This window comes from Physeter macrocephalus, chromosome 10 (assembly GCF_002837175.3).
Source record: "Physeter macrocephalus isolate SW-GA chromosome 10, ASM283717v5, whole genome shotgun sequence".
NCBI lineage: Eukaryota > Metazoa > Chordata > Mammalia > Artiodactyla > Physeteridae > Physeter > Physeter macrocephalus.
In genome coordinates this window covers 9,469,966-9,494,293 of record NC_041223.1, presented here as the reverse complement: position 1 = coordinate 9,494,293, position 24,328 = coordinate 9,469,966, and the positions used below count along the sequence as shown (strand labels likewise).

Genomic DNA, 24,328 nt, shown 5'->3' with positions numbered 1-24,328 from the left:
CCCGGCCCCCTGAATTGGAAGCACGGAGCTTTAACCGCCGGACCGCCAGGGATGTCCCTGGTCCTGCTTTCTTGGTGCAGGGTACCTAGGCTGACTGGTTGTCTAGAACTTGCTTGCAGAAAGGCATAGGTCACAGGAGTGAACCTGACTTTGCACCTTCCTATCAAAATATGCATTGCTGAACTGCTGCAGGGAGCTGTAGCCAGCTTTCAAATTTAAAAGAATAAGGAAAATTCATTACTTACACTATTACCCAAGTTCAAATCCTGGCTTTCCCACATACCACTGTGTACTCTTAGTCAAGATATCTATTTAGTTGTTAAAATATAAATTTGTTTTTTAAGATAAAGTAACACATATACATATTCAAAAATTCTGACATTAGCCTCTGGTGAATCTTTCCAGCAATTTCCTAGGCATATACAATGTATTTTCATATTTTTTACACAAATGGATTGTACTATACCTAATGTTTTTACTTTTATTAATACCTCTTAAAATATTAGCATTTTTATGGACTTCCTAGTATTTCATTTGTATGGATATACCATATTTATTGAAACAGATTAACAAACATATAGGTTACTTTCTGTTTGGGGTTATTACAGAACAATGCTTTACTGAAAGCACCTTTGCTCACTTAGACAAGTGTGCTGGCAGAATAAATTCCTAGAAGTAGAGCTGCTAGTTCCAAGGTTATGGTCATTTCTAATTTTGTTAAGTATTACCAAATCAGCCAAGTTATTTAAGTGAGCCTTGATTTCTTCATGTCTCTAAATAGTGGCTAACAACATTCTCAAAGGTCTCCTATAAGGATCAAGTGAGATTAAGGCATGTTAAAAGCCCACTACATAGCAAGTAGGTTGTCAACGAATGTCAGTCTGCAGCTTTACTTTTACTTAGAAAGACAAGTATTTATGAATATTAGGATGATTATAGCTGTGGCCCTGAGCTCGGCAAACACAAAAACTCACAGAAAACACTGTAGTATCGTATCCATTTTAAACCCCATTGTTGGACATAACCAATGAAATCTCTGGAAGTCAGAGTATTTTTGAGAGGACACAATTTGACATTAAATACCGCTTTCCTGGCCTGAAGTTGATTTTTGATAGTTGCCTGTTAAAAAAATATATATATAATTCCTGATGATAAAAACAAGATTTACTGTGCTAATATATCCATCAAGATATGTCTTCCACTCATGGCTTTTGTACTTGAGTGAAAATCTTGCTGCTCAATTTAAGTCATTCATTTATTAATAAAGCCCATACATCCAACTCTGAAGAAAAACCTTTTGATAAGAAAATGGAAAATTTCAGACCTCTCGTTTCCATTTCGAGAAACCTGTTGTGTCTCCCCCAAACCTCTGGGGCCCTGAGACGTTTTTAAATTTATCAAGAGCCCAGAAGGAGGTTAATGGGGCGCCTCAGAACGAAATCCCCAAACGTCCGGGCCCAGAAGCCCCAGCCGGGACCACAGCCCGCGGTCAACTGCAGGCTGGAGGCAGATCCTCGGAGGGCCGGTCGGACCAGGAAGCCATTGCTCCGCTCCGTGCCGGCTGTTTATTGAACACTCACTTCACTCAGCCCAGAGCTCGACCGGCCCCACTGCCATCCCGACGCAGGACAAAGATCCCGTCGGTGACTCGTGCCCGCCGGGGGACGCAGAGCTCTGGTCGCACCCCCGTGCATCTCGCACCGAAACTTCAGCCGCGGTGGACGGCTGGAGGCGGTCGGGACTCGGCTCCCCGGGCAGGCGTTCCCTCAAAGCGTGTCCCCAGTCCCCTTCACCGTCCCCACGTGCGGCCAGGCGGGGAGCGGCCGGGGGCCGTGACCCGGCCCCGACCGCCACTCGCGGACGCGGCCCGGAGCGCTGGAACAAAGGGCGCCCGGAGGCGCGGCCTGGGGCGGAGGCTCCGGGCGGGGGCGGAAAGTGGGAGAGGAGGCCGGGCCGGCCGAGGCCACCGGGCGCGCTTCCGCCGGCCGCGCCGCGCACGCCGCGGTAAATGGGAGGCTCGGCCGGCGGGGGCGGGGGCCGCGCAGCCGGGGAGTTTCAGGAACTGGAGGAGCGGGCGGCGGCTGGAGTCGCCCAGAGCCGAGACGCGGGGCCGAGGCGGAGCCGCCGCCGCCGCCGCGCCGGGGCGCAGCCGTAGCCGCCGCCGCCTTCGCCCTCGTCCGGCCGACTCGGGCCGACAGACGCGGCGCGGGAGAGGAGCCGGCCGTCCCGGGCCGGGGATCCGCCCGCCATGGCCACCAAGGTGAGGGGCGCGCGGCCCAGGCCCGGCCGGCCGCTCGGCCCAGCAGCGGCGCGGGGAGGGTCGCGCCCGGGGGCGCGGGCGGCGGCGCCGCCAGGGAGGCCGAGGGGTCGCCCCGGGACCCACCCGGCCCCCGCAGGGCTCGGGTTACGCGGAGCGGGCGGGTGGCCGGGGCTCGCGCGCCCGGGGGCTCGGCTGGCGGCGCGGGAGGGTCTCGGGGCGGGACCCCGGCCGCTCGCGGCTCCGTCTGCAAAGTTTGCGCCTGAGCGTGGGCCGCGGCCGCCGAGAGAGAGAGGAGAAGTTCCCGCAGTCCCGGCGCCCGCTCCGAGGAGCCGCCTGACCGCCGGGAGCCCCGACTCTTTCCCGAGTGGAGTCCACTCCTCACCTCCTCGCGCGTCCGGCCGCCGCGGGAGCAGCGTCCCCTCCTTTCGCAGAGGGTGGGACCCCGGCGCCACGGGCCGCTTTCGGGGGCCCGACCCCCGCCGGGGAGGACTGAGAATTTGAAATCCAGGCCGGTGAACGAGGGTTCCCGGGGAGGGAAAACGCCAGTGGAACGCCAGCTCCTCCACTTCCCTCAGTTTTCCTGTTTTTTTCTTTTGTTTTGCTCCCCTTTTGGTTTGAATGTTATTTTCAGCATGAATAAAATGCAAAGAGGGAAATGACTCTGCTTTCAATTACATGTTTGCTTAAAGAAAGGTCCAGGCCCGAATTACGTGGTGGAACTTTGACTCGCGCTTGGTAATTGGCCAGGAGTGGTGGTTTGCTTATTTTACGGTATTGTCGGTGGAATTAGCGGTCACCCTTTGCTACTTGAGTCTGCAGGAGCCTCCATCTCCCGCTCCCTGGGCTGGGGCGTTTTCTTTAGTTCTAGATGTCACCTAGTAATGGGAAAGCCAGCTCCCCTCCACGAGCCAGTGATGGGGTTTGAGTTGACTTTTTTATTTGATTGATTTTTGCAAATAGTTTTAGTAGTGTTCCCGGTATAAACATCAGCACCCTCTACCATATTTACTTTTGAAACCTCGAAACTTCTCTTGGGTTGGTGAAAACCTTAGATTGTTGTTGTTGGGTTTTTGTTTTTGGTAGAGAGAGAACTTTGAAAACTGATAAATTTCAAATCCCTTTGAAAGATCAGATTGATATTTCAGTCCGTGAAATTTTGTGTTCTGTATCTGCCTAGGCGTAGTGTTTATTTTTTTAAAAATGGAGATTCTTAAGGGAACCTGTTGCCTGCTGTTACTGAAATAATTACCTTCTTGTTAATATATAATTGGCTACGCTCTTTCTTGGTTTTATTAGGTGTGATAGAACTTTGCTACCTTTTTAACATATATCATTTTGTGTTCTTTTTAAAAACAAAACTTAAGCCACGGATTTCTAAGGAAATTTGATTTTGAGGTCTGTTGCCAAACATTCCAGAAATTACCAGTTACACGTCCTATTTTATACTCATCTTGCAACCTTAAAAGCTGTTTGTGGTCGATACCTATTCAGAGGTGGTCAGCGTTTTGGTATTTTGCACCGTGATCTACAGATGCATGTTAGATAGACTGTCCTTTAAGTGGGACCCAGCTTAGCAACTAGTGCTGGTATATGTAATGAAAATTTTATCTGATGCTTAAACCTGAACTTAGTTTTTCTATAAAATTAGAAAGGAGAATAGTTCTTGTACTAAACTTGAATTGCGTCTGTCCTCACTAAGCACAAGCCTTAAAGCACGTGTAAGCACTTCCTACTTTATTGTCTACTCCTCCAAAGGCAAATTCCAGTAATTCTGAGTCTTGGTTTCTTTCACCTTTCTAATCACTATTCCACACGGTACTCCTTTCCATGTTTACATTGTGACAAACCACTTGTGGTTTAAAAAAAAGGAAGAGCAGAGAAGCACTTATATAGGAACCTTCCTCAGTTCTCTGGTTTTCCTACTTCCTGATGATTCTTACATCAAACCAAAGTCTCATTTTTCAATTGTTCCCAGAGAGTAAATTTGTCCTTGTTTTGTTACACACCCACCCCCCACTTCCCATCCCTGCCCTTACCAACATCTGAGTAGTAGGGGTTTTTTCTTTCCTTTAATTTAATCGGGTAGGTACTTTTTAGTAAGAGAGAATATACATATAGTAAGTAATAACATCTAACTTTTTTTAAAATTGAAGACTCATATGGCACTCAGGCTCCTGCTACAGCATTAAGTGATAAGAAATAAATACAATATCTGGATATTTTAGGTAGTGTTGGGTTTCCCTTTGAATTGACCAGAAAATACCTTCAGTTCTCTTCAGATATAATTTTCTTATGTTATTGCTCTTACATATTTTCTTGAAGATACAGTTATCTTTGAACTATCATCCTTTCTAAAAAACTGCACTGGTATATTCACAATAGAAATTATCTTTTAGAAGAAAAATGAATTAGGTAGCTCTTCACTGCCAAATAAAGTTAATCAGTAACTGCACATTTTAAAGAAATTATCTGTTCTTTGTTTCTAATCTACTCAGGAGAATGCTGAATTCGCTTTGAGTCCCAGTCTTGTCTCATTTAGTAAATACAACAAAAGGCTAATATGAGTGTGTAGCCTTGACTTCTAGTAGGAACTCCAGGTTATATTTTTACACAGTCATATGGTGCACTTAGGAATAAATTATTTATTAAGTCTTGGGAAAGGAATTCTTTTTTTTTTGGCTTAGATATAGCAAAAGGGACATGAAGGAACTAGTTAACGAAGTTAATCCATAGCTATATAATTTAGCTGTAATTTCCATGTCACAGTTAACCTTTGGTAACTAATTTAAATCCTTTTGTGCTTATGTAGTCACTTTTAGGAGTAATCATTAGAACCAGATTCTAGGAGTCCCTGATGCTTTTTTTTTTTTTTAAACTTTTCTTTCCATCTCCAATGTCTAAAGTTGTATATTTGTGTTATAGTGCTTGTCTGGTTGAATGGAGTGTGGAATGTTGAAATTAGTGGTAGGAAATGAGTGAATTGCTCAGGACTGTTCCATGATATACATTAGCGAGAAGAGTTTAGAAAGCACACTTTGTAGTCTCTCCTGAGCAAAAAACCTCTTTTTTGAAGAGGTTTATTGAAGAAAAGAGTAGAAATATCTTTCTAAAGCATCTTAAAGATTGTTTTTGATAGTTTTTTTTTAACAGTATAGAAAATGGTAACCATTCAGTTTAGCATAACAGTAATATTTTTTTAAAGTGTCTTCATAAATAGAATATCTAGACAGTATTTCTGTAGTCACAGAAAAATTCTATGACAGTAGGAACGTCAACCGATTCTTATTAAAGAAGGAATAGATGAGAAAGCATAAAAATTTTGCGAAGTTTTCTACTATACCCTGCTTCTGTATTGACCATCTGAAAATTTAATTAGTTTTTTATTCTGATTGCCCACCAAAAACTTTGTAACTTTGTATATGCTGTTCCTCTTTTCTGGAATGCTGTTGTCTGGCCTTTTCCCCTACGTACCTTCTTTTACACATTATGTCTCAGCTCAAAACATTTCTTCCTACAGAAAGCTTTCTGATCTCCCCGACCCCTGTTACAGGGTCACATCATATGTGCAGACTGCTGTTTTACATGTGTTTCTCTGCCCAGTGGCTGTCTCCTTTAGAGTGCTGTCAGCCCCAGGAGGATGGACTGTGTGTTTGCTCCTCTTTGTATCTTCTGTGACAGGCACAGACCAGGCTCTTGATAAACTGTTATTCCATGAAGGAATGTTGAATTTTCTTGTCCCGATTCCTCCCTCTCCAGTTTGAAAGAGCGAAAAGATTTTCCATTGAGATAGGTGGCTGTTAAAACTATTTAGCTCCACCTGTAAGCTTGTTTCTTTTAATTGTGCGTTTTAGTAAAACTTTTTTTTAAGTCTGCATGCACAATGGAAAATAGACATCTACAGCTCAGTTATTGGCAATGTTTTTTAAATAAATCAGTTTTACTAATTATTACATGAGAAATTGGCTATGTTTTAAGGTAATTGGAAAAAACTTCATACCTCTGAGATTTTAAAAAGAGTTATCTTTAATCCATGAATTGTTAGAAATGTGTTTAATTTCCAAAAGTATAGGGTTTTTCTGTTTATCTTTTTGTTAATGATTTCAAACTTAATTTCATCATGATCAGGGAGTCTGATTGTTACTAATAACCATACCTGAAAATTTGTTGAGGCTAACTTTGTACCCAGTATATAGTCAGTTTTTATAAATGTTCCACCTGTGCATAAAAAGAATATATATATTCCCTAATCAGTGTATGTATATTTTCTGTATATGTCCATACAAACTTATTAACTATGCTGTTCCCATCCGTATCCTTACTAATTCTACTTGATCTGTTGTATCTTAATGTCTTTTGGTCTACTTGACAGAGATGTTAAAATGGTGAATTTAAAAAATTTCTCTAAGGTTAAGATTAGTATTATCTTCCAGGTGAATTGAACTTTTTATCATTATGAAATGACCCTCTTTATAGTGTATTTTTTCTTAAAAACAGTTTTGTCTAAAAGTTAATGTGGTTTCACTAGCTTTCTTTTGGTAAATATTTTCCTGGTATATAAAAGCCTGTAACTGAATTTTACCTTTTCATCTTGTTTGGCAATCTTTGTGGCTAGAGGGTTTTGTTTGCTTTATTTGTGTTTATTGATGTGTTTGGATTTCTGGCTACCATCTTATAGATTCACTGAGGATTCCCCCCCCTCCAACTTTTTAGAAGGTTTGTTCCTTACAGGCATACCTCGGAGATGTTGTGGGTTGGTTCCAGACTACTGCAGTAAAGCAAATCCCACGGACTTTTTGCCCTCCGGTGCGTTTGAAAGTGATGTTTACACTATATTGTAGTCTGTTAAGCGTGCAATAGCATTATGTCTATAAAACAATGTATATACCTTGATTAAATAGTACTTTATTGCTAAAAATGTTAAGAGTCACAGTAGTAACACCAATGTTCGCTGGCCACCATAACACATATAATAATAATGAAAAAGTTTGTAGTATTGGGAGAATTACCAGAAGGTGGCAGAGACGCGAAGTGAGCAGGTACTGTTGGAAAAATGGTGGGTCAGTGGGCTTGCTCTACTCAGTGTTGCCACAGACCTTCAATTTGTAAACATTGCAATATCTGCAAAGTGCCATAATGCAAAGCAAATAAAAGGAGGTATGCCTGTATGTCACTTTTTTCAACTGGTTGTCGTAAGCGTATATGTTACTATTTGTACGTTAAAGTTCAAAAGTCCTCAGTATCATTACCCTCCTCCTGGATTACAGGGACCTTAAGAAGCTGGGCTCCAGTCATCTCTCTCAACACAGTTACTGCCCAGGATTTTCATTCTGTCTTTTCTACCACAAATTAGACATTATTTTTGTTTTTTATACAGTTAATGTTTCCTTAAATTTAATCAGCTTTTACCATATCTTTGCTTACTATTCCTTTCTACATTTCAGTTCTTTCCGGGATAATTTTTCTTTTGCCTGAAATGAATTCTTTGGAATTTCCATTAAGGAGAGTTTTTGTTGGTAAATCTCTTATGTGTGAAAATGTGTTTTGCCCTGTGCTTGAAAGATAGTTTTCTAGGTATGGAGTTCTGTTATTTCCCCTGTTTCCTACCATCTTTCAGAGGTACTGCTCAGAAGTCAGCCATCTAATATTGTTCCTGAATAGTCCGATACTTCCCTCTGCCTGTTTTTAAGACCTTCCCTGTGTCTTTAGGATTTTACAGTTTCACCTTAGTGTGTTCACGTGTGGATTTTCTTTATATAGCCTGGGATTTATGGGCAGCTTGGATCTTAGGATGGATGTTTCAGTACTTCTGCACCTGTGCAGTTCCGTAAACTTCCTGTGATAATGGAAATAATCCTACATCTGTGCAGTCCTGTGTGGTAGCCACCTGCCACGCATGGCTAAGGAAAACTTGCAGTGTGGTTAGTGTGACTGAGGAACTGTGTTTTTAATTTTAGTTTAAATAGTCACACGTGGCTACTGGCTATCACAGTGGGGAGTGCAGGTGTAGAAAATTCCCAGTGATTGTATTTCATGAATATTGCCTCTTCCCTGTTCTCTCTTTCTGGAACCCTAATTAGCATGAAAAGGTCCAACAGACATCTGACTTCCTAACTTTTCAACCTGCCGTGTTTTCTTTGTGCTGCATTCTAGATAATTTCTTTGACTCTTACCTTCAGTTTTCTATTCTTTCTTTAGTTGGGCCTAATCTGTTCTTTTATCCATTTAATTTACAATTATATTCTATTTTTAGAAATTATGTTATTTGGGTTTGTTTCAAATCTGCTTGATCATTCTTTATATTCTCTAATTGCTCATATTTTTAAGCTTATTTTAAGCATATTAAACATTGATTGTTTGTGTCTGTTCTACTATCTGAGGTCTAATTCAGCAGTCGTTTCCGCTCATTCTCACTCATGGTGCCTTGTTTTCTTGTGCGTTTTGTGATTTTATTTTCTTCTGTGAGTTGCTCATTTTCCTTGGAACTTCATCTTAGGGTTTTGATCCCTAAATTGAGTTATATTCGTCCACAGAGAATTTGTCTTTGCTTATGCCAGTCTCCTGGGGACACTACATCCTTGGGATCACTGTAACTTTAATTCCTGGCTTAATGTTTTTCCAGCCATACTCTATAGCATAAATATGGACCTCAGATCTCAGGGGAGATCTCCCTTATTCCCCTACTCTGGGTCAAAGATGAGACAGGTTTCCTTGCTGTTCCCTTCTGTACAGTGGGTTCTTTTTTCCTTACGTTGAGGTCCTTTTGGGGTCCAGCTTCGAGCTTAATACGGGAGTGTTCATCTGTCACCTCCTGCCTCCCTCAGGGCAGCCTGCAGAGCAGGACCCAAACTCAGGCTCTTCAGGGCATAGAGGAGACTCCTGGGGTGGAATCCTGTCTCAGAACATTTTCCTCCCAGGGGTTCTGCTCTCATATCCTCTGACCTCTCTAGATCCTTTCCTTTTGTGCTGACTCTGCAGTGTGTGTTAAAAGGTGTTTGTGCGCTTGGATGTGTCTTTGCTTTTAATATTTTATTCAGCACTTCAGTGTTTCAGTCTGGTGGTGGTTCATGGTATCAGTCTGCCATGTGGGCCGGAACAAAATCCAAGTCAGAGCATCTTTATAACAGACTGTAAAGTGAAGGAATGGAATATCTGCACACAAAGTGTTTATCTGTTTTTTGGAGGGAAAAAGGTGGAAAAGCAAAGTTGTTAAGCATTTTAGTTGAAACCAAACCTTAAGCCATCAAAATAACAGGCTGGGCATTTCAGTTTCCAATTGGTATTTTTCTTTTTTCTCCCCCTTTGATTATCAAAAACTCATGATAGATTTAGCCCATCTTATTAATTTTTAGGTGTTGTAAATACAGTGCATGAGGATGTTATTCAGTGTGACTCAATTTTTCTAAGCTATTTTTAGTATCTGAAAACTGAGTCATAGAGTATGTAGTATTACTTGCAGAGGCAGGATTCAGAAGTCACCTGTTTGTGTCATGGGGGACATGTAAGTCAAAGGGACACGTGACTTTAGACATTAGTTAACTAGGCGAAAAATGCACTTTGTTCTGGGAACCGTTACCCCTCATCATTCACTGACTGCTTCATTTGAGTGTCTAGTGAGCTCAGTGCCGGGTCTTCTGCTCCAGGTTGGGGGCCAGTCTGAAAGGCCTGTCCTCACCCTGGAGCTCTGTTGTTCTAGCGGAGGGTAGGCCTGCTGCAGGGCTTCTCAAGCCACCAAGGCTTTCCAAGGAGCTGAGTCTTGAAATGTATATTTTTTTCTTTAATTCATTGAGTGAATTTTAACCCTTATTTGATCACATCAGTCATTTAAAAAATACTTACATAGTACATCTTGACAGTCTGCAAGTCCAGACTTTGTCCTGTAGGATCCCAGATAATCAGTTCGGCAGACAGTTCTGGCGGTTCCTATGTGCTTCTCTTACGCTGGAAGTAAGGCTAAGATTTGGATCCTTGCCTAAGAGAGTAGACATTCAGAAATTAATGAGCTATTTAAAATGTACCAGTTAAATGCCAGTTTTAATGTATTTCTAATGCAAATTCACAGAAGAGGACTTAAAAATGTAAATTTGTGTGTTAATAGTAGTTGTCTATCTCACACTTAGGAACTTCTTTTTCATCTTTAAGCCTGTTTTGTATTCTCAAGATTTTGAGTAATGAATATTTATTGCTTTTGTAATAAGGAAGAAAACAAGTTAATTTTTTTAAACTTAAAAACTTATTGTCATTAGCCAGGCCTCTCAAGCAGACTCCTAAATTTATCCATCTTCTGTTAATTTCTTTTGAATTATGCTAAGATGAAAAAAAGGTTTTAATTAATGCTTATGCATAGTAAGTGGCACTTTAATAGAAAAATGCTAATGCATTCAGTACTACAAATAGAAACTTAAAATTTATTTTTCTACCCTCAGCACCATATTTTCTTCTTCCAAAGGAGAAAAAGTATGCTTCTTAAACTTTTAAAAATACCTAAAAACTTACTGAATAACCAGCACTGAACCTGGAGTTCTTGAAAATTGCTCTTTTAAATACATTTATGTTTTACCTGCCTCTCTGCACTCGTTCCCTCAGGAGCTCAGAGGACTCCTTCCTGAGTCAGCAGCAGTTTCATCACTCTCGTACTTTCCCCACCTTCATAAGATTTTAAAGTCAGGAGTTGAATTTAAGATTTTACAGCCTTTTTGTTGATGTGTCAGACTTACTTTGTCTCGTGATTGCCATTACCAATAAGTATATGCAATTTCTTATAAGCAAAAAACCTAGGAAATCAATAGGCTTTAGACTACTGAGATCTGTAGTTACATCAGATTGATCCATCTTAATCATTTAAAGCCATGATGATACCAAAAAATATGGAGATTGTTTTTTAAAATTCTAATATTTAAAGCTACTTCTGGTTCTAGTCTTTACTACTGTATTTATAGTTTTTTAAAACCCATTCCCCTTTTTGATAAGTAAAAACATCCCATCCTTTTCCTGTAGTTTGTATTTAACAAGTGACAGATGGTTGTTCTCTAAAATTTGAGTACTAAATATTTTCCCCCAAACTCCCCTCTTCTCTGACTCGTTAGGAATCTCTGCTATAAAGATGATGATGGCAATGGTAATAAGCTTCCATCTAAGAGAGAAATTGGACTCTTACTAAAGTCCATAACTATTTTATGAGTGGTGATCATGTTTCCTGAGTTTAGGCATTAATGGCAGAGCTGAGGTACCCCAGCTGCATCACAGTCCCCCACCTGGAGAGCTCGTTAAACCACAATTGCTGTGCGATTTCTGCGTTTCTAGTTCAGGAGGTGGGGCCGCAACATGCATTTCTGCCAGTTTCAAGGTGATGCTGAGGCTGCTGGTCTAGGGACCACACTTTGAGAACCAGTGTTGCAGAAGATTGAAAAAGAAAGTAAGAACCTGGGTTCGGTCCTAGGTTCATCTCTATAATCTGTGGACTATAAAATGGGTGGGCTCTAACACACTGTGTGCAGTGAATACTTCATTCTTGCTTAAAGTATTCTAATCTAACTGAGTTCAAGTGATGCTGAAAATCTTTAAAGTTGGTATTCTCAAAAACTGTTAAGCTTCTCATCAACTTGTGGTTTTCAGTGTTGTATTGATTGGTTATTTGTGTTACGTGCAAAATGGCTTAATCTAGTAGAGTCTGATTATTACGGTGGTGAGGTGACTGTGACTCATTATTACTTTTCCTGTTGCTTTTTGGTTAGCCAGAAAACATGCTGTACAATTCTGAATATCATTATAGTTCACAGTAATCAGTCCAGACTTACGTCTTTGTATCACATGTTCCTGAAGTGGTTGTATAATGAGAACCATTTTAATTCACTAGGGGGGATTACTGTGTGAAAGAATCCTGTTTTTTAATTATTTTGTAATTGAGATAATCTATGATATTTGTGTAAATCCAGTTTATCTTACTTGTGTGGTATGCACCTATACTTAATTTCGATGAATTTAAATTTCACGAGATTAAACTTTCCTGTTTGCCCACTTAGATGCCTCAAAGAAGTAAAATGACAGACGTTTTTAAAGCCAGAGAAAATGAATATAGTCCCTAAACTAGAAGAACCTACCTTTGAATAATTAAGTTGATCTAGGACTCATGTATGAAGGCAAGGGTGTGCTTTAGAAAATAGCCTGTATTCATGCAACTTGCCTATGCACTATCAGTAAGAATTAATGTATGTCTGTATATGAACAGTGCAGAAAAATATTTTGAAATCCTTGTTGCCGTTTATACCATTCAGAGTCTTTTTGTTGGTCTATAAATGGCATACACTATTAGTTATGGAAGGAATACATTTGATTTTCACATTCTGTGGTTAACATCAGAATATTATTATACATAAATATCAAGGGTTATTTATGGGAAATGTTAAGTATGCTACCAAAAATCAAAAGCATGTTTTTTCATTCAACGGTCTCTCTCCAGAACTTATAAATACTGTAAGTGAACAGTGCATGCATTTTTCTACTCTGAAAGAATTTATAGTCTGATGGGGGAAACAGGCACTTTAGTCTCTTCAATTCAGAGTTCTCGTTGCTGTGGTAGAAGTACATGCGATGTCCAGTGATGGCACAGAACCTAGGGTTGGAAATGAGACCCTTTCGTCTATTTTGTTGCATTTACTGTCATTGGAAACTTAAGAGTAAAACTGAGTTTATGTCAGTAAAGAGGCCACAGTTTGAAAACTTATGTAAAAATAAAAACTAGTTAATTACTCTGACATACGTCAGTCATAGTGTAGAAGATCATTTCTCTGCTTGAGATGAGGGAGTAGTGTTACATAAGTGAGGGTACATTTAGTTTGAGGTCTTTTAAACAGGTTCCTTATCACAGTGACTGCCCTTGCAGGACAGAAAGTACATTTCAAAGAAGGCATACATTTCCAGTATGCCTAGTTGTGATCTAAAATTTTATCTGGAACTAGACACTAAGCCACTTTTGGGAACCAGTGAACAACACGTGCCATGCAGATAATGTTTCTATGACGTGGCTCCTTCTAAATCCCTGTGGCCTTGGACGCAGCATCTGCGAATGGTTAAAACGGATCTGCTCCTTTTGATTTCCTCCTCAGCAGTTCAGTTAAAGTATTTGGAGTGTTTCATGTGCCTGGCTTGCAACACCTAGAGTTTATTCTAGATTAGAGATTCCCAGCTGGTGAGTTTTCAGCGGATCTTTAAATCTAAATGAGCAAACATTGTTACAGACTGTTTATCTTCCTCACATTTGCAATACTGTTTTTAAAATATATGTAGATTTTGTTAGTAATAAAATACAGATACATTTCAAAATGCTAATGACTTCATAGTACCTCTTTGGCATTAAGTATTTCTCAATAAATTGTACTTTTATATGTTTACTGTTGTTTGTGGGGTGACATATGTATGTGATGAATTGATCTTGAGGTTGTTGGCATTCTATGATTGAAGTTAGCTATTACATAAAAGCTATTACATTTCCGTTATTGCTGTTTGATTTGCCTTGAATTTTAAATTTGGAAAAGAAATTTTGTCATGTCTTCTATTAGAGAAGCAATGAATGAAAAAATTAGTTCTATGTGATTATTAAATTTATGTATTTCAGTGCAATAGTGGTGGAATAGCAGAGAGATTGGGAGTCTGGGTTCAAATCCCAATCAAATCCAACTATATCACTTTGGAAAGTTACTTAATGCTTCGTTTTCCTCATCTGTAAAATACAAGTATAATAGGAACTCAGGTGTGAGTTCCATTGCACAATCCAGGTAGGGCAAAAAAACAATTTCATTTTTCTGTAGCAATTTACGACGAATTGTGTCCTTATGCTACTGGGAAAGTCAGCTGTAACCTGTAGCTCACCGCCGCCTCCTTGTGCCCAGGGTTGGGTATAACTTGAAGGTGGGGATCCTTACCTAATGCCTTGGGCGGAGGGTCGTGTCTTGCCCTCCAGCCACCTCTCCTGCAGTCTGCACCCTCAGGTGGGGAGTTCTGTCCCACTCCCTTGCTGTGCCTGAGGGAACCGGAGCCATTTTGCTGTTGTCCTGCTCTGGTGGGACACAAAGCTGCAAAACCCGCACACTTCCATCCTAATGCAGTACAAGCTCTATCCCCTCCTGTCGATTTGTTGTTTCACTGGGGTTCTGGCACCGGCTGAGGGCTCTCTCCAGGTCTCGCCATTGCCTCTGGCCTCCGCTCTGCACTCCCCCTGTCTTCTCCCCCAGCCCAGGTCCTCTGGTCCCGGCTTTGAGAGTGGAGGTGGGCGTGGGAGAAACAGAGGCCGTGCTGTGTCTCCCCATTGCAGTACTTCTCACCAGTGCTTTCTGTCTGGAGCCCAGAGTTCTCTCCATTCTCAGGGGCTTTGGAACTCACAGCCAGGAACCCTTTACAGTGTTCTCTCATGGGACAGTGGACACAGCGGGCATTGCTGGTTCGGGTTGGGGAAGTGGGAGAAAAGGGGAAAAAAACCCTAAAGATGAAAAAATAACATTTCAAATATATTATCTCTACCAGATTATCTCAAGGAGTAAGTAAAAATTTATGTGAAGGGCTTACCAATGTGTCTGACTTTACAACAGGAGATAGTAGCTGTGGTTGGATGGTGTTATTCGTATTATTATAAAAATAAACTATAGACTGGGATCTGTTAGACCCCAAGATCTAAGGTCTTCCTTAACTGTGTTCAGGGAGTTGTAACAAGTTTCTCTAATTTCAAGTTACTCTTGCGGAGGTGATGAACTTTCTATCTGCTTCTTACTTATCCCAAACTTTGTTAACCTACTTTTCCAAATCTGGGTATTCGGCAATTTGAGTTTGATTCTTTCTCCCATTGCCTCAGTGTGCCTTGTTTTTTCTGGTAAATTACCTTTCATACATGAAAACAAGATAAAAACAAGGCAGAATGTTAGAGGCGTAGAGGACAAAAGAATGAGATTAAAAAGCACCTTAGCATTGCTGGAAAGTCTATGTTATAAAACCACTGCACGTGTTCAGCAGATCTGTTTACTGAGGTCACAGATAATACATCTCATTGGATCCTCATGTGGCAGGTCATTGTGTTATTTTGTTACCTTCAGTAAATCGTTGAGTCCCTATCATGGGCCAGAAACTGTTGGACCGTTAGGAATACAGCATTAAAGAAAATAATTTTAAATCCCTGCACTCAGACAAAAATCCCTGCTCTCATGGGCCTTGCATTCTAGTGGAGGAGATGGCAGTAAACAAGGTCAATAAGGAGAAAAATAAAATAAGGAGGAAAATACAGCTGGGAGAAGAGACCTTGCTAAGGGGTGCGCGCGCGTGTGTGCGCGCGCGCGCATGTGCTCGCACACACAGTGTTAGATGGGGTGGCCCAGGAGGCCTCTGAGAAGGTGACCCTCAAGTCCAGACCTGAGGGAAGGTTGGTAAGTTGCATCTCTGAGGAAAGAGCATTGCCCTCAGGGAGAGTGTGCCTGGAGGTCAGTGAGGTCATCGAGGCCAGCTGAGCTGTGGGAGTGGCGAGGACCCTCAGGTCCACGCTCACTGAGTGTGCCTGGTGAGGAGGGCTTTGGCATTTGTTCTGAGATGTGAGGCCACTGGAGGGTTTCCAGCACACCGAGAACAACTGACTTTTTTCTTTCCTTTCTCTCTTCCTTCCTTCCTTACTTTCGTTTTTTTTCTTTCTTTTTTTTTTTTTTTTTGAGTTGAGCTTACCTTTAAGCCAAAGCTAACTGCAGGGAGTTAATGCTCTGTTCACTTTCATATTGGACTGAAGTCTTATTTGATCCCTTCTTGAAACTTAATTGATTTTTATCTAATTAAAATCGTGCTAGGAAAATCCTGTGCTCCACTTAAGCCAGTCAGTGCACAAAAGGATCAGTGGATTATCCTGTTATATATGTATGTGGAATATCCCAATCCAGTAGTTTGAAAATAATTTTTAAATAAAATTTAAAGCATCTCTAGCATACTGAATTTTCAATTCTATCTTGTCTCCTGGTTATACTGAAAGTAAATACATATACCTATCAGACCATTTGCCACTTTGGGCTATAAAGCAGTTGGTTTGGCTTTCACCATCCTATTGACTTGACCGGTGTTCACCCAGAGACTAAGTAAAATAGTTCCAGACTGGCAGATTTTAAGCAGGTATAAAAATATTCATAACCAATTACAGCCAACTTCATTCCTTTTCTAACTGGAATCACTGCTTGCTAAAGCAGTTTCTTATGTAAACTTTGTGAAGCCTCAGCAATTTTGAGAACAGTAGTGTAAGAAAGCAACTGGTACACTGAGAATTGGGTCAGAATGTTCTCACGGGCTTAGAAGAAATGGCATCGTCCTGGCCTAGGATTTCGAGATTCAGTGAATCTTTATTCTTTTCCTGGTTCCGTTAAGTGTTTCTGTTTCTTGTGATTTTTTTTGGTATGAAATATATTAATGAAATTTCATATTATTTGGGCTTAAAAACTCCATGTCTGGGAGGTTTAAAGATAGTATCTAGATAGCTTGGCATAATTCAATATTTTTTGTTTTAACTTTTATTTATAAAAATTTCAAACATAGACAAAAGAAGAATAGTACAGTAAACCCCCTATGTACCCATCACCAGCCTCAGCAATTACCAGCTCCTGGCCAATTTTGTTTCCTCTAACCTTCCTCCCCCATTTTCCCCTTCCAGACATATTGTTTCATGATAAATATTTCAGTATATATCTCCAAAAACAAGATTTTAAAAATATCAATACATAACAATTCCTGTTATCCTACTTAAAAATTCAGAATAAATCTTTAATATCTTGAAATATCCAGTCTGATGGTATGCAGTGTAAACATTTTCATAAATTAATAGTTTGCTGTATTTCTGTGGCTTGGTATGCATTAAGGTAAAGACAGTGCCATCTAGGTTAGTTAGATGCTTAGTTGATGATATTTAAAACTGTTAATAATTGGCATTTGTATGAATCTGCCAGTGTTGATTTAAAACGAATTTTGCCATAGGTAGTATGACTACAGCTAACGTACCTAAAGGTTTTAGGGTATGTGTGTGTGTTGCTTCCCTCTTGCCAACTACACACTTAACCAGAATCCTCAGCAGACAAGGCCCTTCTGAAGCCTGTCTGTGTACAGTGTGGTTGGTGTGGGCAACAGGAGGATACTGAGAACTAGAGCTGAGGAGAAGGGGTTATGCACGCATTTATCAGAGGTGAGAAGGACATGTCTGGCCTTCAGCCTCCAGATGGTACCTGTAGTTGGTTAAAAAGTTGATGAAAATGAAGATTGAAAAGGAAATACTAACCATCTTATTTTAACTTAAAATATGTAAATATACATTTGTTTATCAATCCTTTAATAGGAAGCCGAGGTCTTTTGAGTATGTACCTAGTTCAGAGTGATCCATCTTGCATACTATAATGCATTGTCTGTGGTTTCCATTTCTTTTAAAGAGCGTAAACAATTTTAAAACAATTTCAAAGTACTGTGAATACAAAATCTTAGATTTAAAAAAATTGTTGCTTCCCATTTGTCTCAACTGTTGTCTCAGCTGCGCCTACTTTGACAGTAAGCTTTTTAGCAACTTATTTTTTTTATCAAGACTCCTCAAAACATTCAATTTAGTTTTCTTAGAAATAATTACTCTTTTTTCACACTCTTGTTTCTTTGGCTTATGTAATAATTCAGTTGCTTAGCTACAGCAGTTAAGTACAGCTGCAATTGGTGGGATCAGAACTGCCCCTGTATATTAGGGAGTAGCCTGCTCAGTGCAAGAGTTCATTCAGCATGCCACATGTTTTATACAGAGCACAGAGAGTGTCAGTAAACCTGGCAGATGGGTTGTGTGGAATACAGGCTGCATGATACTCTCCTATTAATAAGTCAGATTGTTGATATTTGTGGCTGGTTACCTGGGATTGCTTAGGTCAGAGTGTGGTTCTCATGGACCCATCTGGCTTTGAGAATTGATGGTGGGTGAGGAATTCAGTATTTGTTCCTTACTATTTTAACTTGGTCAGCTGCCTTTAGTAAATCAGTATCCTAGTGCCATATCATGATTTAAACAATTATCAGAAGTACTTTTGTAACATTTTCAGTGAATATGGATATTAGACAATTATCTACAAAATGACAATGTAGTTTACTGAAATAATGTACCAATTTCTATTTTAGAAAAGAAAATGCTATCATAACTCTTTAAATTTAGAGGATCTTACAAGAATGGAGAACTTAAAAGTTACAGTTTCTTTGTTAATCTTTCCTTCTACCCTGGAAGTAGGGAAGACTTAATCCTTCGGAACCAATATATTCTGCTGGTGGTGATGGGACATGATCTTTCTCTGCATTTCAATTTAGCCGATGTTCAGTGCTTATTATAATTTGCAACTAAAGTAACTAGGTTTACCATAGAGGATGTAAAAGAAGTAAAGGCAAAAGTAGCTTCTGTTCTTGAGGCCCTCGTGGTTTTAGTATTTTAAAAAACAAGTGTACATACTCAATGGGGAAATAAAAGATATTGGCCAAATCATTTAAGGCTCAGAATACCCTCTCCCTGGCTTTCTCGGATGTGTGCCTCCCTGCCGACACCTCCTTCCCTGCCCACAGATGAGTTCTCTGCCTGTTGTGCCTCTGTTCTACTTGTGCGTCCTCTTTATCACACTGCGTGCTGTTGTAACTGTCGCTCTTTCTCACTAGACTTTGAGGGCAGTGGCTCTTCCTTGCTTGTTTTCATATCCTCATGGAGTGATTGGTAGTGGATATTCAGTAGATGATTTTTTGAGTAAGAGCTGGGAGCCTGCAGGGTGTACTGGAAAGGACAGTCCTGGGTTGCAGTCCCAGCTCTGCTATTTTCTGGCTCTGTGACCGTAAGCAAATTAACCATTCCGGGCTATTGTTCCTCATCTGTAATTATGCCAGAGCCTATCTTATCCCTTGCAGGGATATTAAACTTTTTATGACTTGCGTAGTTCCAATATGAAGAATTGTCCTTCCCTTGCCCCAGTGCTAACTGCACCACTGTTGAGAAACACTGGCTTCAGCTCATCAGGCCTAGATCAGTCCCTAGAGCTAGACATAGGGTTACCTTACCTGACTCACAAGAGGGAGGGATGAAAACCTGAACAAAATGGGGGTTTTTAACCCCCCAGTGAAGAGGGAAGAGGAGGGCGTGAAAGTTGCGAGCACTCCACAGTGCGGATTCCAGCGCTGTCTTTACTGGGTGAGAGAAGAGAGTTGACTGGCACAGGTTTGGTGTTGCAGAGTGGGAGACAGGGTTAGCTTTTTAGGGTGGAGTTAGATTATGGAGGATGGTGAACGCCAGGGAAATGGATCTGAACTTGATCCTAGGGAACAGGAAATCATTGGGACTTTTTGATATGTGATGTGATGCCAGTTTTATCGAGAGAGCCTCTGGCAGCGGTGAGCAGGATTGACTGGCTGAGAGGCAAGATGGTGGCCGGAAGATCAGTTAAGGGGCGGATCCGACCTGCTCCAGGGTAACTGACATCACAGAAGGCGCAGGGCAGAGTGCTGGGTTAAAACTCCAGTTCTACCATTTGTCGGGCATTCTACCTCAAGACAGGTTACTTGGTGTATGTAATTGCTATGAGCTGCTGTTTCTCCTGCAAAACTGAGTGATACCACCATTGAGGGGTGCTTTGAAAATTAAGGAAGGACATATGTGAAGTGCCTTCCGCCTTGAAACAGTCCCACTTCACCTTTCTCATCTGCCTGGTTTTCTCTTTTTGTAGTGTTTTTTAGGTTGCAGGAAGGACCACCTAGAAAGAGAAAAGAGGATGCTAGCAAAAACCTGGTTGGAGGTCCATTTCCTGTGTCATAGAAGGTGTCTGGTTCGAAGGTTTCTGGCTTCTCCATTTTTGCATGTGATGACTCCCTCGTTGTGAATTTTTTCCATCTCTTGGTTGCTGTTTAGTCTAAATCTCTTCATTTGACTAAGTATGATTCATTCTTCCGTTTTTTGGTGTGATAAACATTGCCAGCTCTTCAAATTACATTGTATCTCCCTAACTTAATTCTCCTGGGCAGTCTTACTTTACTGTATCTTTAACTTTAGACTTGTGATCCCATGAAAACCAGCTGTAGTTCTGTGGTAAGTTGTATATTAGCTGTAGGAATTTAGAAGAGAAATTGCCCTGAAGAGGAGCCACTGATGAAAATAAATCATAGTTGGCCTTCATCCAAGTGTCAGTTAAAAGCAGACAGCCGTGTTCCTCCTGTAACCCAGTTATATGTATATTTATGTAGATGACTTTAAGGGGAAACTCCTCAAAGTTTAATTTTAAAGATACGTACATTTCACTTAAGTATAGTAGTGTCCTTTATATAGATTAATGTAAGATAGTTAATTTAAATTCTTTAAATAGGCCCAAAGGGACTTGCAGTTTATCCTGTCATTTTTCATGTGTGAAAGGTGAGACCTAGAACTAGAAAATAAGTATCCAGTGTCTTCTGTCTTATCCAATAATACATGGTTAGGATGGAGACTCTGAGTCATTAAGAAAAGACTTTTCTTAATGAATTATACTTTCAGGGTAATCTCTTTGAAACAAGGAAAATGTATCATACTTATAAAAGAAGGACCATGAGGCATACATTCTTCAGGAGTTTTCTAACTTAAAAATTTTTTTAAAAATTTTATCCATTTTGATTATTGAACTTTTAGGACAGAGATGGCAAGCAGAAGCTGCTAGGAGGGCATTGCTGAGAGGGACTGAGGCCCTGTACAGACTGTGCTGGTAGATTAGTCATTTGTACCAAGGGCCCAGGGAGAAGGAGGGAAGCCTACATAATATTCTACACGGCTTCTGCTCTGGTTTTAGTAGTGCTTAATTCCTATAACTCTTTTTCAGTATATTTTATTCATAGATTATATAAATTATATACTCTTTTTTTTCTCCTGAATGCTAGTTTATTTACATAGACACAGCAGAGAAGCCCTGCTAAAAACAAAGCGCTAATTTTTAAAACTTTTTATAAATGTACCTTTGTATTATTTGACCTCTGATTTGTATTTTTACCCTTGGCTTTGCACGCTGCTTCCTCGGGGCCTTTGCACTCGCTGCTGCTCCCGCCGTACCTGGCCTTGCGTCATCCTGTGGTCCCTGTTCTTCACCAGCTGGCGCCCTCGTTCATAGGTCTCAGGTCACATGATGCCTCCTCAAGGTGACCTTCCCCAGCAACCTCATTTAAAGTAACCTCCACCAGCCCGTTACTGTATCACAACACCTGACTAAGCTCTTTACCAGCACCTGCCACCACCTGCAAGTAGTTGTGTGTTGAGTGGCTGTCTCCTCCTCCTAAAACAAACACTTCTGAGGGAAGGTAGGCGCCTTTAGGCTTTTCAGCACTGTGTCCACCTAGGACGGAGCCTGGTGGTAGTAACTGCCTGTTACATATCTGTTGACAAAATGAATGCATACCTGCCCCCTAGCTTCGGTCTGGTATCCGGCCGTCAGCTTTAGCGACCACAGAGCATCCCAGGAGAGTGCAGACTCTAAACATGGCCTCTGATGGCATTAAGCAGAAAAACCTAGGATGCTGGAGGGAGATTCTTCCCCAAAGTCATGGTAGAGATTTAGGAAAAGTGTAATTAAGAAATGTTCAGGATAAGCATTGGCATTTTGCAAAACAGAGTTTAGTTTATAAACTTACGAGATGTATGATTGCCTGTTAAATGGTTTTTGGTTCTTTAGCTGGGGCAGTAAACCTAGACTAAATGAAGTTTTTCATCCCAAGAAAACTATGATTTCTATAATTTTAAAACTGAAATAGTGAGATGAAGTTTATTTGGAAATGGCAATGAATTCATTAACTTGAACATCAGTCACCTAGTAGGTAGTGGATACCATACTATGTGGTAAATGGATTAATAATTCATTCATTTAACAAATTTGCATTTGAGTGATTGCTGTGTCAGGCACTGCGCTGAACACGATAGAGAAGGAACTTACAGTTTAGTAGAGAATGCACCACAGGTAAACAAGCAAAAATAACACCGTGTAAGTACAGTGATGGGGAAGTATGACGTAGACCCAAAGGCAGGCTGTGGGAGAGATCCACGACAGTTGTCGGAGGTCACAGAATGTTTCCCACAAGTGAAATCTAAGTGAATTAAGGGGCGTGAAACATGAGTAGGATTTGATCAGGTGAAGAAAGAGGGAAGGTATGTACAGGTCTGGGATACATCAGTGTAAAGATGGCAAGTGGAAGTTGTCAGGGTGAATATCATGCAGGAAGAGTGGGTCCAGTAAGAAGAGCACAGGATCCTGGGGAACATAAACTTTTATAGGGTGGCCTGTCTCCAAAAAGAAGCCTGAGAAAGAAGAGAAGGCAGAAAACCAGAAGAGGTCACGTGTGGCGAAACAGAGGGAAGAGTGTTTCAAGAAGAAGTGGATGGCGGTGTCCTTTGCAGCCAGGAGGTGGAGTGAGCTGAGGGCCGCGTAGATCCACTGGGTTGGCCCCCACAGGAGGGTTGCTAGTGGCCTCGGCAGAGCCATTCCAGTGGGGTAATGCGGGCGAAGCTCAACTACCGTGGGGTGAAGAGTGAGTAGCAGATGAGGTCGACACAGTGAATGCGGACAGCGCTTCTTAACATTTAAATTTCTTTTGAATGGATAAAGAAGATGTGGTACATACATGCAATGGAATACTACTCAGCCATGAAAAAGAAAGAAAATGCCAATTACAGCAACATGGATGGTCGGGATAGAGATGATCATACTTAGTGAAGTCAGTCAGAAAGAGAAAGACAAAGACCATATGCTATCACTTATATGTGGAATCTAAAATAAGACACAAATGAACTTATCTACAAAACAGAAACAAACTCACAGACAGAACAGACTTGTGGTTGCCAAGGGGGTGGAGGGGTAGGAGAGGGATGGATTGGGAGTTTGGGGTTAGCAGATGCAAACTATTACATATAGGATGGATAAACAACAAGGTCCTGTATAGCACAGGGAACTATATCCAATATCCTGTGATAAGCCATAATGGAAAAGAATATTAAAAAATTATATATATGTAAAACTGAATCATGTATCACTGAATTTTGCTGTACAGTAGAAATTAACATTGTAAATCAACTATACATCAATAAAAAAATATAATAAATTGAAGTAAAAAAATTCAAATTTCTTAGAGATGTTAAGAGAAGGCATTGGTCAAAGGAATGTTTGGGGTTGAGGTAGGAATTTTTTCTTTTTAAAGATGTGATGGACATGAGTGGTTTAAATGCTAATGGGAAGGAAAGAGCAGAGAAGTTTAAAATCATGGAGTAGTTAGAAAGTGTATCTGGCTGAGAGCCTCCCAGGATACAGTGTAGGGTGTGGTTATCTTTGTAGTTTGCTGAGGGAGTTTTCTCCCGGCCTCTCCTTTCTTTCTCTTTTTTTTTTGTTTTGTTTTTTTTTTGTTTTGGCTGCACTGCAGCTTGCGGGATCTTAGTTCCCCAACCAGGGATTGGACCCACGCCCTCAGCAGTGAGAGCTTGGAGTCCTAACCACTGGACCGCTAGGGAAGTTCCTATTTTGTTTTTTGAAGTTAGAGGCAAGGTCATGTGCTTACATGTAACTCCCAGAAGTTCCCCAAAGCAAAAAATGTAAAGTGGTTTTACAATGTGAAGCTCATCACGTCTGCTCTGTGTGCTTGGTGTCTATATTTAAAGTATTTTACTTTGTTTAAGGCTTCTGGCAGACCATTTTTGAGATCATATCTTTGTTTCTTTGACTTTTCAACCCGTATTACTGCTAGCTGCTGGTGGCTGTGAATGTGTCTGAGTGTACCATCAGCCACAGAAGGCTAATTCCGTAGAAGGAAGCCAGTGCAGTTAGCATACCATTATTTTTTTTTCCACAATTGTACTATTTATTTGTATGGACTTTTAAAAATTATGGTAAAATATATATAACATAAATATACTATTTTACAGGCAATCATAAATCTCTTGAATTTATAAACTAAACTCTATTTTGCAGAATGCTAATGTTATCCCAAATATTTCTTTTTTTTTTTTTTTTTTTGCGGTACGCGGGCCTCTCCCTGTTGTGGCCTCTCCCGTTGCGGAGCACAGGCTCC

At 40.8% G+C, this 24,328-nt stretch overlaps 1 protein-coding gene across 1 annotated transcript in view; it reads left to right on the top strand.

Moving 5' to 3' along the window:
• Positions 1 to 2,086: 2,086 nt before the first annotated feature.
• The window catches only part of SNX9 (sorting nexin 9), a 95,275-nt gene continuing 73,033 nt past the window's right edge, over positions 2,087 to 24,328 (top strand). Inside the window, exon 1 of the mRNA XM_024122591.3 lies at positions 2,087 to 2,260. Coding sequence (XP_023978359.1) covers positions 2,249 to 2,260 — 12 coding nt within the window. The 5' untranslated portion in view covers positions 2,087 to 2,248. The remainder of the gene's footprint in view (positions 2,261 to 24,328) is intronic.